Raw genomic sequence first — 18,299 nt, 5'->3', positions numbered from 1 at the left:
CATAACTGATTTCAAGTTAGAAACTATCAACAAAGGTCCAAGTTTTAAAATTACATTTGTTTTGTACTTATTGCTAGTAAATAATAATGAACAGAATTCCTACCTTTGACATCTCTGTGGATGATCTGGTTTTCATGGAGGTACGAAAGGCCACGAAGTAATTGTTCAGTATAGTTAACAACTACTGATTCCTTGAAGGCTCCATATTTACTGAGCAAATGAGCTACAGATCCCCCTAAGACACAAACAGTAATAATTATCATAAACTTAAGTCAGAATTAAAATTATTTATTACTCTTTGGTCATTTACATAAGGTTGCACTGTTATGAGCTCACATTCACATTTGAAATATTCAATTTATACTCGCATCAGAAGTGAAACGGATTTAAAAACCAACTCATTTCAATAATCAAAACCTATCAATTAGGGAGATATTTTCATGCTCATGAACTAGTTTTCTGGAAGGTCAGTATTTCAGAAAGCTTTGAAAGTTAACAATTTTGTATGGAACTATTTCTGAAATGTACAATTCACCTGTCTTTTTTTTTAATTTATTGGGGTGACAATTGTTAGTAAAATTACATAGATTTCAGGTGTACAATTCTGTATCACATCATCTATAAAATCCCATTGTGTGTTCACCACCCAGAGTCAGTTCTCCTTCCATCGCCATATATTTGATGCCCCTTACGCTCATCTCCCAGCCCCCACCACCTCTGTCTTTTTGATGAAGGGATACAAAATGCCTTTCTTACTGACATAAGTAAACAGTGCTAACGTTATTTAGCAGAAGGTAAAGAGAACAGGAGAAGCCAGAAGACCCAGAGTTAGGTTCATATCCCATTTACTAGCTCTGACCTGGGACAAGTCACAAACTCAATGAGCCTCATTTAAAAGTGTTTATAATTATCAACTTAAATATAACAATCAATCCAGCTACAACTAACATCAGAGAATGTCCTAAGGAACTGATCTGTAGAAGGAGAGGTCAAAATGGCGGAGTAGGTAGATCCTGAACTCACCTCCTCCCATGGGCACACCAAAACTGCAACTTAATATAGAGCAACCATTACTGTGAATGACCTTAAGACTAGCTAAATCTAATTCCTACACCCAAGGATATAAAGAAATGACACATCATAATGTAGGAGGGCAGAGACATGGTCTGGTTAGGACCCACACCCCCAATGTGGTGATTCACAAGTGGGAGGGATATCACACCCATGAAGGTTGCCCTGAGGGGAACTGCGCCAGGAGGATGAGCCCCCATATTATGGGAAACAGCCAGTTAACCTGAGGGTAAACCCCGTTCACTGGCATGTCTGCAGCAATCATGGCCCCACTACAACAGGAGGGCACATTCGATTCACACAGGGGACACCCCTGCAGTACCTGGCTCTGGTGTCTAAGGGGGATTCTGCCACTGGGCCCCACAAGAGACCTTCTACATAAGACAAGACTGGGAGATGTAGCTGATCTACCTAATACATAGAACCAAACAGAGGGAGATAGGCCAAATGAGGAAAACAAAACCACAGAAAGAGAACTAAATGAAACAGATAAGCATTCTACCAGATAAAGGAGTTCAAAGCAATTGTTATAAAGATGCTCAATGAACTTGGGAGAAGAAATGGATGAACCAATCAGAACTAAGGAATCCAATAACTGAAATGAAAAATATGCTAAAGGGAATCAACAGCAGATTAGATGAATCAGTGATCTGGAATACAAGGTAATGTAAATCACCCAACCAGAACAGCAAAAGGAAAAAAAAAATTTTTTTAATGAGGATAGTTTAAGGGACCTCTGGGACAACATCAAGCATACTGACAGGCGTTCCAGAAGGAGAAGAGAAAGGGACAGAAAATCTATTTGAAGAAATAATGACTGACAACTTCCCTATCCTGATGAAGGAAACATACATCTAAGTCCATGAAGCACAGGAGATACTAAGCAAGATGAACCCAAAGAGACCCACACCAAGACATATCATAATTAAAATGCCAAAAGTTAAAGAAAAGGAGAGAATCTTAAAAGCAGAAAGAGAAAAGCAGCTAGTTATGTATAAAGGAGCTCTCATTATGCTATTAGCTGATTTTTCAGCAGAAACTTGGGAAACCAGAGGGAATGACACAATATATTAAAAGTGATGAAAAGGAAAAGGCTATACCCAAGAATACCCAGGCAAGGTTATCATTCAGAATTGAAGGAGAGACATAAAGTTTCTCAAACAAGCAAAAGCTAAAGAAGTTCACCACCTAAAAGGACTTCTTCAAGCAGGAAAGAAAAAGCCAAAACTGAAAATAAGAAAATATAGGAAACAAAAAAGCTTACTGGTGAAGGCAAATGTTTAATAAAGTAGTGGATCACCGATTACAAGGCTAGAATGAAGTTTAAAAGACAAAAGTAGTAAAATCATGGGTATCTACAATAATTAAGATATATATACACACACACAGAAAACATGGTGTCAACAACATAAAACACGGGGGAGAGAAGTAAAAACGTAGTGCTTTTCAAGTGCAATTGAACTTCAGTGACCAGCAAATTAAAATAAACTGCTATAAACATAGTTTGATATACATGAAGCTTAAAGCAATCACAGACCAAAACATGTAATACACAAAAAAATAAAGGGAAAGAAATCCAAACATAACACTAAAGGAAATCATCAATACACAAGAGAACAAGAGAAAATAAAAATCAGAGCAGAACTACAAAAACAACCAGAAAACAATAAAATGTTATTAAGTACATACCTATTAATAATTACTTTAAATTTAAATAAATGCTTCAATGAAAAGACACAGTGTGGCTCAATGGACTAAAAAACAAGACCCATTTATATGCTGCCTACAAGAGATTCACTTCAGATATAAAGACATACACAGAAAGTGAAGGGATGGAAAAAGATATTTCATGCAAGTGGAAATGAAAAGAAAGCTGGATTAGACTTGTATCAGACAAAATAGACTTTAAAACAAAGACTAATGAGATAAAGGACATTACACATAATTATAAAAGGATCAATCCAAGAAAAGGATATAACACACCCAACATAGAAATACCTAAATACAATAGTAGACATAAAGGGAGAGACTGACAGTAATACAACAGTAGTAGAAAACTTAAAAAACCCCCTGACATCAATGGATAGATCATCTTGACAAAAAATCAACAAGGAAACACTGGCCTTAAATGACATATTAGACCAGAAGGATTTAACTGATATTTTTAAGAGCATTTCACTCAAAAGGCACAGAATATATACATTCTTTTCAAGTCCACATGGAACATTTTCCAGGATAGAACACATATTAGGCCACAAAACAAGTCTCAATAAATTGTAAGACTGAAATCACTTCAAGCATCTTTTCTGACCACAACAGTATGAAATTAGATATTACAAGAAGAAAACTGAAAAAAACACGTGGAGGCTAAACAGTATGCTACTAAACAATTAATAGGTTAATGAAGAAATCAAAGAGGAAATAAAAAAATTCCTTGAGACATGATAAGAACAATCCCATTTAGAATCGCATCAAAAAGAATAAAATACCTAGGAATAATTTTAACCAAGAAGGTGAAAGACCTGTACTCGGAAAACTAAGACATTGAAGAAAGAAATCGAAGAGGACACGTAAATGGAAAAATGTACCATATTCATGGCTTGAAAGGATTAATATTGTTAAAATGACCATACTACCCAAAACAATATACAGACTGAATGAAATTCCTATCAAAATTCCAATGGCATTCTCAGAATTAGAAAAAAGTAATACTAAAATTTATGGAACCACAAAAGACTCTGAATAGCCAAAGCAATCTTGAGAAAGATACTATAAAGCTATTAATAATCAAAACAGTATGGTATTGGCATAAAAACAGACATATACATCAATGAAACAGAATAGAAAGCCCAGAAATTAACCCTCACTTCTATGATCAATTACCACAAAGGTGGCAGGAATACACATTGGGGAAAAGAGAGTCTCTTCAATAAAAATGGTGTTAGGAAAACTGGACATATGCGAAAAATGAAGCTGGACCACTCTCTTACACAACATATACAAAAAGAGACTCAAAATAGATTAAATATATAAATGTAAGACCTGAAACCGTAAGACTCCCAGAAGAAAACACAGGCATAAACTCTTTGACATCAGTCTTAGCAATATCTTTTTGGAAATGTCTCCTCAGGAAAGGGTAACAAAAACAAAAATAAATGGTACTACATCATAGAAAAGCTGTTGCACAGTGAAGAAAACCATCAACAAAATGAAAAGACTACTGAATGTGAGAAGATATTCACAAATGATATATCTGATAAGAGGTTCATATCCAAAATATTAAGGAACTGTTACAACATATAAAAATCTAACAATCCTATTAAAAAATGGGCAGAAAATGAAAACACTAATTTGAAAAGATACAGGCACAAATGCTGCATTGCAGCATTATTTACAATAGTCAAGATATGGAAGCAACCTAGGTGTCCAACGACAGATGGATGAATAGATAGATGTGTGTGTGTGTGTGTGTGTGTGTGTGTAAGCACATAAACACACACACCACACCACACACACCCCTATAATGGATTATTACTCAACCATAAAAAGAATGAAATTTTACCATTTGCAACAATGTGAATGGACCCAGAGAGTATTATTCTAAGTGAAATAAGTCAGAGAAAGACAACTACTGTATGATTTCACTTAACATGTAGAATCTAAAAAACACAAAACAAATGAACAACAACAACAAAAAAACCAGAAACAGACTCATAGGTACATAGAACTGATGGCTGCCAGAGGAAAGAGCGGGTCAGAAGATGTGTGAAAAACGTGAAGGGCAATAAGAGGTACAGACTTCTAGTTAAGTAAGTCAAAGGGATGTAACGTGTAGCATAGGGAAAATAGTCAACAATATCTTAACTGTATGGTGATAGATGGTTATTAAACAGAGTGTGGTGATCACATTGTAAGGTATATAAATGTTGAATCACTACGCTGTACATCTGAAACAAATGTAATATCGTATGTCAACTGTACTTCACTTAAAAAAACAACTTGTAAATAGAAATACATTCTTCAAACACAAAAAGTATAAGAAATTAAACCAAATACCTACCTATTCATTACACCTTAAGTCATTTATTTTACTGTATATACTGCATAATACAAAATAAAATGCTGTCTTTATTCAAGTAGATGACAAAATAGTTCAACTTTATGTTTCGGTGGTAGTTTACTACCACTTCAGTGTTAGTTTACTACCACTATGCTTCAGTGTTAGTTTATTAAAAAAAATAAATTTTTCAAGTTATATCTTAATTAATTTTAGTTTTATATTGTCATCTTAAAACATATCTTAAACTTGTCCAATTAATTGATGGCCACCTAGAAAAATATACATAGCAGATTTAAAAAGAAATGATTCCTATAAAACCATGCTACACAATCATTTTAAAAGAAACACTGAAAAAGTTTAAAAGGTAGAGGTAATTAATGTTTTATTTATATTTAAACAAAAGACAAAGTATTTACAGTTCATCCTACTATGTTAGGGATGATTTTGCTTTTAGGAACCCAAACTATTTAATAAAAATAAGTGTCCATTAAAATGTTTTTCCTAAATTTAATATCAAGCAGAAAGTTAAATCCATGTATTTAATTCTGTAATTTAAAACATGAACATACCTGCCATCCATTCGATGAAGAGATTATAATTGCTCTTCTCACATGTGGCTCCCAACATCCTAATAATGTTTGGATGATTCAGATGGCTCATCATTCTTATCTCTTCTCTTAATGCTTCCACTACTTCTTCTTGCTCAGATGATGTATTTCTGACATATGTCACCTGTTTCAATTAACATGTTTACAAAGTTTTTGCATTCTAATGAGTTTGTATTTACAGTAACTAACAATGTGATCTAAAATGGACAAACCCCAAATTAGCTTATGTATTAATAGCAGATGGCATTTATGCTGATGGATGCAATGTAGATACTTTATAAAAAACCTAGTCAAAGTTGTTTTGGTAAGATTCTAGCTTAAGAAGCAGTGAAATAGCAGGAAAATGACAAAAAACTGGAACATAGATAGCCAACCCTCCAAAACTGTCTGCAGAGTCAAAAAATGAGAAAAGCCCAATCATAACAGAAGAACCAACATGATTTAAAAATGAAAGCTTTATCCTTTTCCTGTCTTGATAAGCATGCTCATTATAAAAAGTAAACCACAGAAATCCCAGTGACGTTGCACCAGCAACATGGCTGAAAGGAATAGGAAACCATACCTCTTACTAGCTATAAAAAGCACAAACAAAAAAACAAAACCTATATAAATAAGGCCCTTCTTGATGTTGCATCTTAACTATGCTTCAACTTTTAAATAGAATTCATGATGCTTTTGATGCTTTGGCAACATCTCCTTTGAAATTTAGGTTTCTGAAAACTTAAAGAACTAAAGTATATACGTACAGGGACATATCCTTGATTCTTTTTATTTGCTCATGTTTCATTTTTATAAATTTAATCATTTATATGCTCAGTAGATGCTTACCTGTTTAACAGCCATTAAAGTTCCCGTTCCAACATCTTGAGCCTGGTAACAAGAAGAAAATGCTCCAAGGCCTATTTGTTGACCTTTCAGCCACTCAGTGTCTTCTCTATAAGGTTGTTTTGCTTTGGTATGTCCTGGTAGAGTCTCTGGTGTCTACATATTAAATGAAAGCAATCTTTTTATTGTTAAGTTAAAAGAGTAAGAGTTTGTGAAAATAGCCTTGCAAAATACTACTCTTGTTCAGTCTGGCTTCCCAAACCATCTACAAACTTGACTTATGAATGTACAGTGTTGGTAACTAGTATCAAATGCAGAGTGATCACCATTATAGTATCACCCAGAAATGCCTCTGAAATAGGCAAGGAGTATTTCTGTTCAAACAATGATACAAACATTGTGTATTCTATGTGAAAAACCTGCTTCTGACGATTAACTCATGTTAAAAGCAGCATTTCTGAATTAAATTTATTTTAGTATGGCCCACGGAAATTCTGGCACCTCTTAAAGCCTCTATACTTACATCCTGTTGAATGATGATGATATCTTCTCCATTTTCAACCTGTAGTTGAGGAACTGCGGGGAGGGCATCCTGAGATGCTGACATTGCCATGGCAATTGCTAAAGCTTCTTCTTCTTCAGCTTCCATTTTTTCTTTGCACTTTTGATTATGATTCACATCATCTTTGTAGGTATCATCATTTTCATCCTTTTCAGGAGAGAGGACAGCAACTTCTGATTTAAAAGTGACTGTTGTGTCACTTGAAGGCATAGATGCTTCAAGAAGGTCCTCAATACTGGAGTTGAGCTCTGTGTTGACATCTAATCTGCATTTCTCCTCTACTGGGGTGAACACTGTCTCGTCACTAGGTATAACAGCACTACTACTGCTGCTACTGCCAAAGCTGTCATCACCTTTGGAAGCACTGCTCAGATCAAGTGTCATGCTATTTTTTGAGGCATCTCCCTGTTTACTTGTATTACCTGGGGTAGGTCGAGATGGCTTTGGCCTGTGTATATTACTGGAGGGCAGAGGTCTTGACTGAGTAAAGATTGGGGAAAGTTTATCTGAGTCTTTGTTTTCGGAATAGTTTCTCTGGAACTGTAGAGAAAACTTGCGCTGTGTTTGAGGAGATGCAGATGGTATTTTGCAGGGAGTGAATCCCTGAGGTCTATGCTTAGAGACATCTGTTGCGGTGCCCGCTGGTACAGGTGGGGCAGATGAAGAAGGGGCTGACAAGGCCGGGAATATTAACTGGGAATGATGAGATAAAGGAGAGGAGTGCAAACACTGACTGTGGGGTCTGCCTTTTGTTTGAACCATTGGCTTTGGCTGCTCTATCGTTGTTGAACTAGAAAGTCCTACCGAAATGCTGGCCAGTCTGTCAGAAATGTCCTCTGAACTGGCACTCAATTTTGTAGCACACAATCCTTTTCCATTTTTTTCTAAATGGTCTGTGCACTCAAGGGAACTGTTCTCTATGGTTTCTGGATAGCTGTTAGGGACAGATGCCTGCAAAAAGCTGTCATGTCCACCATCCAAAGTGTCTTCTATGCCCAGCTGGATGGCCTCAGCAATTTCCACCTCATCTGCAATAGCCATCAAACGACGACGCATCCTGGTAAAATGAGTGGAACTGGAAACATTCAGCATTTCTAACAGTTTTGAAAATACATGGGGTACGGCAGTAACCATTCTCGCAGAACTCAAATATATCCTTCGGGAGAGTTTACCAACCATTGAGTGGGAATTATCAATGGACTGCAAAGCAAAGGTTAAGAGGGACAGCAGCTTCTTATACCTGAAGAAGAAAAACACATTCAATTACTAGACAAGTTAAAATTACTAATACTACAAAGTATATACAAATAAAAAGAAGATGGTACTAATTTATAGCTTATAAATTTCAAAAAAAAATCATTTCAGTAAAAGGTCTATATATTTTTAATTAATTAGCCTAGACTTCAGGTTTTTATGTCAATCAAGTATTAAAGTATTAATAATCGACATATACTCTGTAATTTTGTAGTCTTTCATGAATCTAAAATGTGTTCTCGGCAGCTGGGGTGTGGTATGGGGTAGGTAGGCAGAGGAATGTTATATATTTTCAGAAGAAAAGTTACCTGACTTCAACAGGCTCAGCTTGTGAAACATCAGTACTGACAATATGAGGGTAAAACTCAGCAGGAAATTCCAACAGCAGTCTATCTACGAGACACAGGCGGCCCAGCAGTTCTTGCCAGTTGTTTGATTCAGTTTGGTTTCCAAGAATACAATTTAAGACATAATCAACACCACCAATACCAATGGATCCTATAAAAAGGAAAGTAAAATTAAAAAACTGAAAAATAGTGATATTAAAATCTAAAACAAAACATCAAATGGCGTAAGGCCAAGAAAAATATTCTGAATTATATTAAGAATTCCTCTGATTCATATTCTATTTCAGCTAACTGAATGTTACAGCTAACTGAATCAGTTTACAAAAGTACTTCAAATCCTGTAACTTCCCTATATCAGAGATTATGAGATCAGTGCTAAGGAAAATGATAAAACATGCTATGTTAATTTTAAGTAAAAAGTTATTACCAGCTTTAAGTATTTCTCTGCCAACTGCCAATTCTCCTGCTTGGCCTTTGCACAATTCCAATAGTGTTGATATAGACAGCTGACTTGTACGACTAAAAATAAAACCAAGCAACATCAGACTTCAATCTTGGATAAAGTACACATTAAACGAAGAGCAGTTATGTAATGCCTTGTGAAAAGTTGGGGGAAAATGTTTTCAGGAGTGTTTGCTTTTCTACCAGTGAAATCACATTAACAGTGTCGTTATAAATAATAATATTCATTATTAGGTCTAGTTTCATAAATTTTATCTTATCCTCTATGTTAAGCAGAGAATCTTCACAACTGGCTCTTGGATAGCAAGTATTAATTTAACTATCAAACCAGATAAGATAAAAGGCTTATTTTCATTATCACATCTTGTTAACATAAAAACGAAAGAAGACTAAGACATTTTGATTTCTGAATTTTCACTAAGAATCTTTTGAATTAAAAATAAAACCTTCCCACCCCAAACCTTTATATTCTCTTATATACCCAGAGTCAGTTCCATATATCATAAAATCTCTTTATAGTATTTCTAATATGTTCATTGAAGTAACAGAAAGCAGAAAACACAATAAATGCCACAAAAGCGCTGAAGTTCTCAGAAAAATACCTATTCTAATAATGAAAATTGATGTGATTTTTCAATGCATTTTGCAAATTGTTAATTTGCCTAATGTTTTCCAGATATTATAGTTCTCTCTAAGATACAAGAAAACCTCTAATACTTTCAATCTGTAGGCTTGTATAGAGAAAACAATGGAGGTAAAAAAGATAAGACTTCATGAGATGAGAAATAAGTCAAAGCTAAGTACCAAAGTTTTGAGACCTTCTACAAACTTCATCATGTGATTTAGGGAGGAAGACAAATGTTGGACAGAGGGACCTCCAAACAGGTGTAATGGCAGAGGCAAAACAAGGGATATTAACGCTTCTTACCACCTGAGATTTGCTAGGACATGGAGATGAAAACTTCCAAACAACTGTTTACTATACCTATGCTTATTACATGAAAAATGACCTTTTCCTCCCACTTTATGGAAAGGGAAAATCAAAAGAACTAGTGGTCTAATAAAAGCATAGTTTGCACTCATTTTTTACTATCACCATACCTCACTTCTTTACTTTATATCTAACCCCTTCAAGTAGGGTTACTCTTGCTCTTTGTAGATTTTTAAGGATGTTGCAGGGATATATGGAAATTTTTGGTTGTTATTTGACAAACTGTCATAATTAGAGCAAAATTCCATTACACAGAATATAGTTAAGTGGGTTTTTTTGGTCCTGATAATAAGGCAAAGCAGGTGTAATGATTTTATTGGTTCCTATTGTGTGCAACTCATTCTCTAAAATGAAATTATACATATACATATATTGGCTATTGTTCTTATCAACTGGACTTCAGATTAAAAATGTTACTTTACAATAAAAGGGAATCAATCACAGTACAATAATGTGGATGTCTATGCAGTTTGTTAGCCCGGTTTTAGTTGTTGCCATTAGTTCTTCGTCCTAGTCCTTAAGAGCTTTACGTGTTACATTTTAATTTCAAATTTCACCATTATAAAACGATATTCAAAGCCTCATTTAATATGGATCAAATGCTCAGTAGGTGCTAGGCTTTTAACACAAGAAGTTTGAAGCAGTTCATCAGTAGAGCCTTACCTATTGGCGTCTGCGCACTTGACTAGGATGGTGTCTACCACTGGCCGGAGGAGTCTCTGCAGTTTGATTCTTTCTGCCAGACTATGGCAAGGAGTATATACTAGCATGGCTCTTAACGTTTTCTGGGGTGAAGTGGGGTGGGGGGGGAATAAAACTGAAGGTCAGTTTAACTACATTTAAAAAGCATCAGAGACAATAAGCTAATCTCAGACAATTTGAGAACCAAAATAAATAACAGGACTCGATTATAACCCATAAATAAAATTAAAATCCATGATACAAATAAATAATTAAATAAATAAATAGATGGGATAGAAAGGAATTCTTTGAGCTATGTCTGCAATTTTTAAAAGTCCGAATTAGTTTCAAAATGAAAGCTTAAAAAATTGTTTAAAAAGAAACTGAAACAGGAAGCAACCTGATAGAGCTCCCATTGGCCAATGCAGGAATAATTTGAGCAACAAAATAAATGATGATAACTGGATAACTCATCGAATAAAATAAATACCTGAGTCTCTATATTGACATAAATAAAAAAATGAATAAAGAAATAAATGGGTGTTAAGAGACAGCTCTTCTTTATAGAAGAATTCCAATTAACGTAGAATGAAAGGGGGAAATGGAAAATCACCATTAGAACACCACAGTAATAATTTGTTGTTGGCAAGACCACTGATACCTGCTAAAGTAAATGGGCAAAGTTTTGAAAAGAACAGGGTATCTGTACAGTCTCAAAGTATCTCCTCCAAGAGACTTACTAGTTTTACAACAAGAAACCCCGTAGCTATCATCTCAACCAAGTGATGAAGGTGACATCACCAATAAGAAGACACACCGACACCATGTGCTCCCTGACAGGAAGCACTGCACTAAGAAGGGCACATCCCCTCTGGTATTCTTGCAAAAAACGCATAAACTCAATCTAATCATGAGAAAATATCAGGTAAACTCAATTGATGGGCGTTCTTCAAAATCACTGGCCGGTACACTTCCAAAAGTGTCAAGGTCTATGAAAGCCAAGGAAAGATTGAGAATTGTCACAGATAGTAAGAGATTAAGAGGGCACGATAACTAAATGCAATGTGAGATCCTAGATTGGACCCTAAAACAGAAAAAAGACACTAATGGAAAAACTGGTGAAATCTAAATAAAATCTGCACTTTAGGTGTAAAGGACATTTGGGACAATTAGGGATATCTGAATATGGACTTTATAGTACAGAACAGTATTATTATCAATGCTAAATTTCTCAAGTCTGGCTGATTGCATTGTGGTTATATGGTAGAGTATATTTTTTCCTAAGAGATACATTCTAAATTATTTGAGGTGAAGTGTCACGATGCTTGCGATAACTCTCAAATGGTGCAGTAGAAAATTCTATATGGGGAAGGGAAAAAAGGAAGGGCAGAGTCCTAAGGGCAGGAACCATTTCTTTTTCCACTGTGCCTGGAACATTAAATAACTGTAGCAGAATCAGAATATAGTATCATTCACAGAGTCCTACTCTAGGAGCTCACAAACTGGTTGGGAAATCATCTGAACTTAAGAAGAGACAACCAGACAGTAAGGCATTGAGCAGTCAAGTATATCTGAAGGTTTGTGTTGGAAATAGTAAGAGGTAAAAAGTTGGGCCAAGAACATTTGTATTCTACAGTATTCTGGTCTTTATACTATTCTATAGTTTGCTGGTCCCTCAAGAGGCTACATGAAAAAACAGACCATGGTAAGATAAATTTAGAAAATAATGCATCGTACTCCTTAATCTTATAGATTCCCAATGTACATTAGCTTATTGGAGGTTCCTAAAGGCCTTTCAGGGGACAGATCCATTTAAACTCACGTAATTCAGTGTTCATCAATTTTAAGTTAACCTAGAACTCTTTCTTCAGGGAAGTTTTCATAATCCTGCCAAACTTCCACAGAACATGCTTCAGGAAATGCTGCTGAAACAACAGCAACCTCTAAAAGTTTCTGAGCTGAGGAATAATCAAAGTGGTGTTTAAGGAATAGTGGTGGCTGGTATATATTTGATGTTCTTAAGTAGTACTAGATATTTTGGATAAACGTTTCTATTTCAAACCCAAAAGGTAAACATTTTCATTATTTTATAGGTGAGAAAGCCGAAATTGGAGAGTCCTAAAGTAACACTGCTAGCAGACGGAAGAACCAGAATTTGTATCAAGGTCTCTATAATCTTGACCGTATGTCCAGATTGTCTGGGCTAGTCCCAATTTAACTAGCAGATTATTTAAGTATCCCAGTTTGGATGATAAATTTTGAGGTCATTCAATTCTGACTCCAAATTCATGTTCATAACCATCATACTACACTACCTCTCAGGTATAGCTGTCACAGGATGGATTAGAAAAAGACTGAAAGTGAAAGCAGAGAAATTAATGAGTTTGAAAACCAGACTAGATAAGCATTATTCTAAAGCAGTGGTTCTGAATTGGGGTGATTCTGACCCTCAGAGACCATTCAGCAATGCCTGGAGACATTCTTGGTTGTCATGACTGGGGGCAGGAGACGGGGGCTGCTACTGGTACCTAGTGGGTAGAGGCCAGGGATACTGCTAAATGCCCTACGATGAACAGGACAGCACCCCTGCCCCCAGTGATTCATTATTTGGCTCAATAGTGCTGCGGTTGCGAGACCCTGTTCTAAAGATACACATAAATATATATATACATATATATATGTGTATATATATATATATATATATATACTCAAGATGGAGAAAGTCAAATTAGCCTCCAAGATTACAAACAGAACAGCCTCTTCATTCCATCCCACTCATGAAAGACAACTTCTAACAGGTTAAACTAGAAAAAGAACCCAGTAATAATCTATGTCATGGAATCCTCTTCTGTGAAAACACTTCTGAATTTCTATACAACAAAATTTATTAAAAACAAATTCTCTTTAATGTCTACTAATATCAAGTTAAAAAAAAATCAAAGTAACTTTGATCATTTTGCTATCCCATAAAGTATTTTTAATTTGGTCATGTGTAAGGTAAGGAAAATGTAAAGATATCAACAGCAAGACACTGCTACTTTAAGGGAGAAAAGTAAACAGTATATAAGAAAACTTGAATAGATTAGTAAGTAATATCCAGATGAAGTGAAATCCAAATGAAGAGATTAAATGGAAAATTGCAATTTCCTGGGATTATGGAATAAAAATAAAATTTGGATTTTCCAAAATTAAATTAGGCAAAGTAGTTTTCCTGGGGCTTAAAAATGGTTCTCTATAAACTACCAAAAACCAACCAACCAACCCACAGTGCTACCGTTATGGAATAAAGCTACTTACTAAAGCAGCAACGTACACTTTGTAGACAGGGTCAGCACAGACCAGTGACAGCACGTTGCAGCACGCCTCCACCACGTCACCTGAGATACTGGTCTGGGAAGGCCCACTGGCAGCTCCAGCACTCGAGCTGCTTCCACCATTGCTCCCCGTATTTCCAGTGCTCTCCCCATTTGCCAATAGCAGAGCCCCACTGACATCATGGGAAAGACGTCTGAGAGCCATCTCTCTTACATTCCAGTTTCTAGAAAATAAGCAGCCAACGAGTTCCATTCCAAATACCTATAATCAAACAAATACAATTAATTCAATGTGAAGAAAAATTAATCAACGTGAAGCATTTTGAATTAAGCATGATTTTTTTTGCTACTAAAGGAAAACTGAACATTTCTTAAACATTCCCCATACTACACAATTTCAAATATGTCCAGCCACTTAAAAATCCTAAGTGGAACTTTATGTTCAAGTTTAGCTGGTAATTATAAAAAATCCTTAACATTTATTAGCTCAACTAAAATTAAGAGGCCTCCATTAAGTAATTAGATGGATATATGTTTGTGTATATATACCGAGGGTGCCAAAAAAATGTATACAAGTGGACACTTTGGTCAATGTTGCTCAAGCAGTAGTTCTCCGTAATCAGAGGTGTCTCTGGATGCCGATGGTAACCACTTTGAGCACCTCTTGTAATTGCAGAAGAAAATGTGACTTGCATTCATCTTTTGTTACCAGTATATATTGAGTATTACAATTTTAATACAGTTTTCCTTTCTTAAAATGTGTACACATTTTTTTGGCAACCTCTGTATATGTGTATATATTTTATACATACATATATATATATGCTTATTTCTATATTCCTATGCTTACCACAAAAACAAAACAAATCAGTGAAGAACCCCAACTTTGTGGTCGTGTTAAGGTAGTTTACAGAGAAAAAGCTGAAGCAAGATCGAGAAAGCCAAATCAAGAAAGGCCCTGGACTGGTGTATTCAAGAGATATATAGAGTATTTCCCCTGCAGATGATAGTGGTAAATCAAAGGCTTTTACTTGATTTTTGTCTTCTATAAATGATTAAAGAAAAATACCAGATAAAATATGTGGGACTATAATTAATGGAATGGAAAAATCAAAGAAAAGACTAAAGAACAAAATTCTTGTGTTCAAACCAGACAAGGATAATGATGTCCTGTAATTAAAATGCATGTAACTACAGTCACTACCATGCCTGCAAAGCCAGAGTCCCTAAAGAAAGGAAAGGGTACATGGTTTTGACATTACAGGCCAATTAGCTAAAAGTAAACTTAATATCTGACTTATCATATGAAAAATTTCTAAATATTAGAGATGAATAGACATAATTTGGGGGAAAACAAATCATGACATATTAACGTGTTTTGTTATGAAATGATAGTAAAGGAGAATAAACTAACTAGAATATAGTGAACTTATTATATATACTTATTTCTGTACTCCTATGCTTTTAAAATAGCATACCACTATCTAACTCTTAATTCTGTCTTACATAATATGCTTAATAAAAAAACTAGGAATATAGAGCCTAGTCCAACCTAAAGCTTAAGCAAAACAAACTACACCACTGCCTTGAAAGAATGGCCTCCAACAGCTCAGTATCAAGTTGGGAGTTGTCTTGAAGACTCATGAAGGGGCAGGTGAGGGCCTACATTAAAGACCATTAATGAACTATATAAAGGAAGTAAGATATATTTATTAAGCTTGCAAATTTTATTAGATTCACAATAGACTGCTAACATGCTAAGAGAATTAAAATCTGCAAGACAATACGAGAAAGTAAATAAATCCTAATGACATACAAGCTTAATTGGGTTAGTGTGTCTGTTTACTAATTTAAGAGTATTAAACAGAATTTAACAGATTATCAAAAATATTTTACTCTGCTTTTGTCTACTGAAGACATTGGTTTTGGATTATATTTTTTTTGAAAAAGGACTAATTAAGCATATAACAACAATGGAAATCATTAGAAACCAACCAACTAACCAATTGAAATTCCAATTTACTGAGATGAAAAGCATTAATAAGAAGAGAAGGTAAAGGAATGGAAACTGTCCTTACAAATAAAAATGACTAAGATAAGGTAAATACCATGTTTTCTCTGATTCATCCACTCAGCAATTATTAAGCCCCTATTACATGCCATGGGGATGCAGAAAATGAGAAGCTGAGTTTAAATGGCAACAAACAAATAAGAAAAATGACCGAAATTCTTAGCAGGCATGCCATTATACATTCGAACAAGTTAGCACTGAAGGGTTCTACTGTCTATCTTTGGATAACATTTTATGGCTGTTAGTTTAGAAAGAGATGTTTCTAGAGATGGGAGATGACAATATAAAGAATTTTTGAAGTTTAAACTCTATAATAAGCAGCATAGTAACACCAAAGGTAAAATTAAATTTTCCAATGGAATAAGAGGCAAGCAATCCTCATGATGGAGGCAAGCAAAAGTACTTTCTGAAATTATAAATATCTGGGGAGACAACTATTTTAATTGGTCTATAAAGTTTCTTTGAGAAGTGAAGAACAAAGACAACTTACCTGAATCCATGGCTCAGCTAAATCTTTATAAGCAGGAGGAATCTGCTGAGCTCCATAATGAGTAAGGTTAAAATTGCTCTCCTGGTTCCTTCGCTGTGGTCCAGCCAAAGGCTGCTGCTGTACAGTTGGCTGCTGTGCAGCTCGCAGGGAAGAAGGGGAATCCACAGGGCTTGACAACTCGTGACTAAATGAAAAATAAACAAAGCTTGCTAAAAATAATGAACAGATTTAAATAACACTTTGAGAACATTTTTATTTTTTTTATTAAACATATCCAAGTCATTAATTCAAAATATTACCTGTAGAAATCATGGGATCTCCACTTAGACCTACAAAGGGGACATATTAAAGGTTCTTTATTTCTTCTACATTCTTCTGCCCCTGAAAAATTTAAAAAAAAACTTTATTCTATGTAATAATTGTTCATTATGGCTAGTACAGGATTTATATGGAAGGAACCTCAAAAAAATAATCTGACATAGTATTTACCTATAAAAGCAGGAAAACACAGCAGGTTAAATTATTCTGATGCTCAGACCTTTTGCAAATGCTATTTTATTAGTTATAACATGTACTTTTTTACTGCTTTTCAAGTCATCTGCCCACTTGATTACCTGGTAATGTTATTCCAAACCTTGCTTTGATGTTACATGTTACCCTCTCTGTAATGCCTGCATAGGCCTTCTTCCACCTCTTTCTCTCCATGTATACCTTCCAGATCAGAATTAGGTTTCTAATTCTGTGCACTCCTTCCATTACCATAGGTATCACACTATTACATTTCTTTGCTAACATCTCATAACAGATCCTAAACTCCAATTTGATGAAAACTTCACATAGGGCCTAGATATACTTCTTTTCTTCTCTCATCAATTTCCTCAAAAGCCATGTTAAAATCCTAAATACACAGTTGATCCTTGAACAACCACCCCGCAGGCGAAAATTCATGTATAACTTTTGACTACCCAAACTACTAATAGTCTACTGTTGACTAGAAGCCTCACCGATAATGTAAACAGTCGATTAACACATATTTTGTATGTTATATATACTATACTGTATTCTAACAATAAAGTAAGCTAGAGAAAAGAATACGTTACTAAGAAAATCATTATGAAAGAGAAAATACATTTACTGTATTTATTGAAAAATATCCACATTTAAGTGACCCGTGTAGTCCAAACACGTGTTGTTCAAGGGTCAACTGTGGTGAGCTTATGGAGTAACCACGCTGAGTAATCAGAGGGAGAAAAAGAGCCACGTACAAATTGACATGCAGTGGTGGTGCAGCTTGTTCCTGCAGCCATCTTCGCACACTGTAAGGCTTTCTTCATCAAGCATGCCCAATAAGCAAATAGGACACATCTGTTCCTCTTCATCTTTTATACTATAAGAAATGAAAGCATTAAACACAAAGCAAAAGAATGTAACAGAATTAATACCATATGCTACATGTAATTTTGGCTTTAGAATATGAAAAAGTTAGAAATTTTTATTTAGGAGCATCTTATATATATATATATCTATTTGATAAATGTTTATTTCTCCTATTAATATATAATT

At 35.0% G+C, this 18,299-nt stretch overlaps 1 protein-coding gene and 1 long non-coding RNA gene across 3 annotated transcripts in view; one reads left to right on the top strand and one right to left on the bottom strand.

Moving 5' to 3' along the window:
* The window catches only part of MAP3K1 (mitogen-activated protein kinase kinase kinase 1), a 74,146-nt gene that overhangs the window by 5,336 nt on the left and 50,511 nt on the right, over positions 1-18,299 (bottom strand). For both annotated transcript variants that reach the window (XM_033111178.1, XM_033111179.1), the window contains exons 7-17: positions 18,002-18,123; positions 17,036-17,117; positions 16,737-16,920; positions 14,159-14,437; positions 10,844-10,965; positions 9,155-9,246; positions 8,689-8,878; positions 7,088-8,366; positions 6,568-6,720; positions 5,701-5,863; positions 104-235 (exon numbers count right to left, since the gene is read on the bottom strand). In XM_033111178.1, coding sequence (XP_032967069.1) covers positions 104-235; positions 5,701-5,863; positions 6,568-6,720; positions 7,088-8,366; positions 8,689-8,878; positions 9,155-9,246; positions 10,844-10,965; positions 14,159-14,437; positions 16,737-16,920; positions 17,036-17,117; positions 18,002-18,123 — 2,798 coding nt within the window. The remainder of the gene's footprint in view (positions 1-103; positions 236-5,700; positions 5,864-6,567; positions 6,721-7,087; positions 8,367-8,688; positions 8,879-9,154; positions 9,247-10,843; positions 10,966-14,158; positions 14,438-16,736; positions 16,921-17,035; positions 17,118-18,001; positions 18,124-18,299) is intronic.
* LOC117025305 (uncharacterized) overlaps positions 1-18,299 on the top strand; it is a 78,265-nt gene that overhangs the window by 22,867 nt on the left and 37,099 nt on the right. The gene's annotated exons all lie outside the window — the stretch shown is intronic.

Source organism: Rhinolophus ferrumequinum, chromosome 7 (genome assembly GCF_004115265.2).
Source record: "Rhinolophus ferrumequinum isolate MPI-CBG mRhiFer1 chromosome 7, mRhiFer1_v1.p, whole genome shotgun sequence".
NCBI lineage: Eukaryota > Metazoa > Chordata > Mammalia > Chiroptera > Rhinolophidae > Rhinolophus > Rhinolophus ferrumequinum.
Note: the sequence above shows the minus strand (reverse complement) of the source record. Positions and strands in the feature narration are given on the sequence as shown.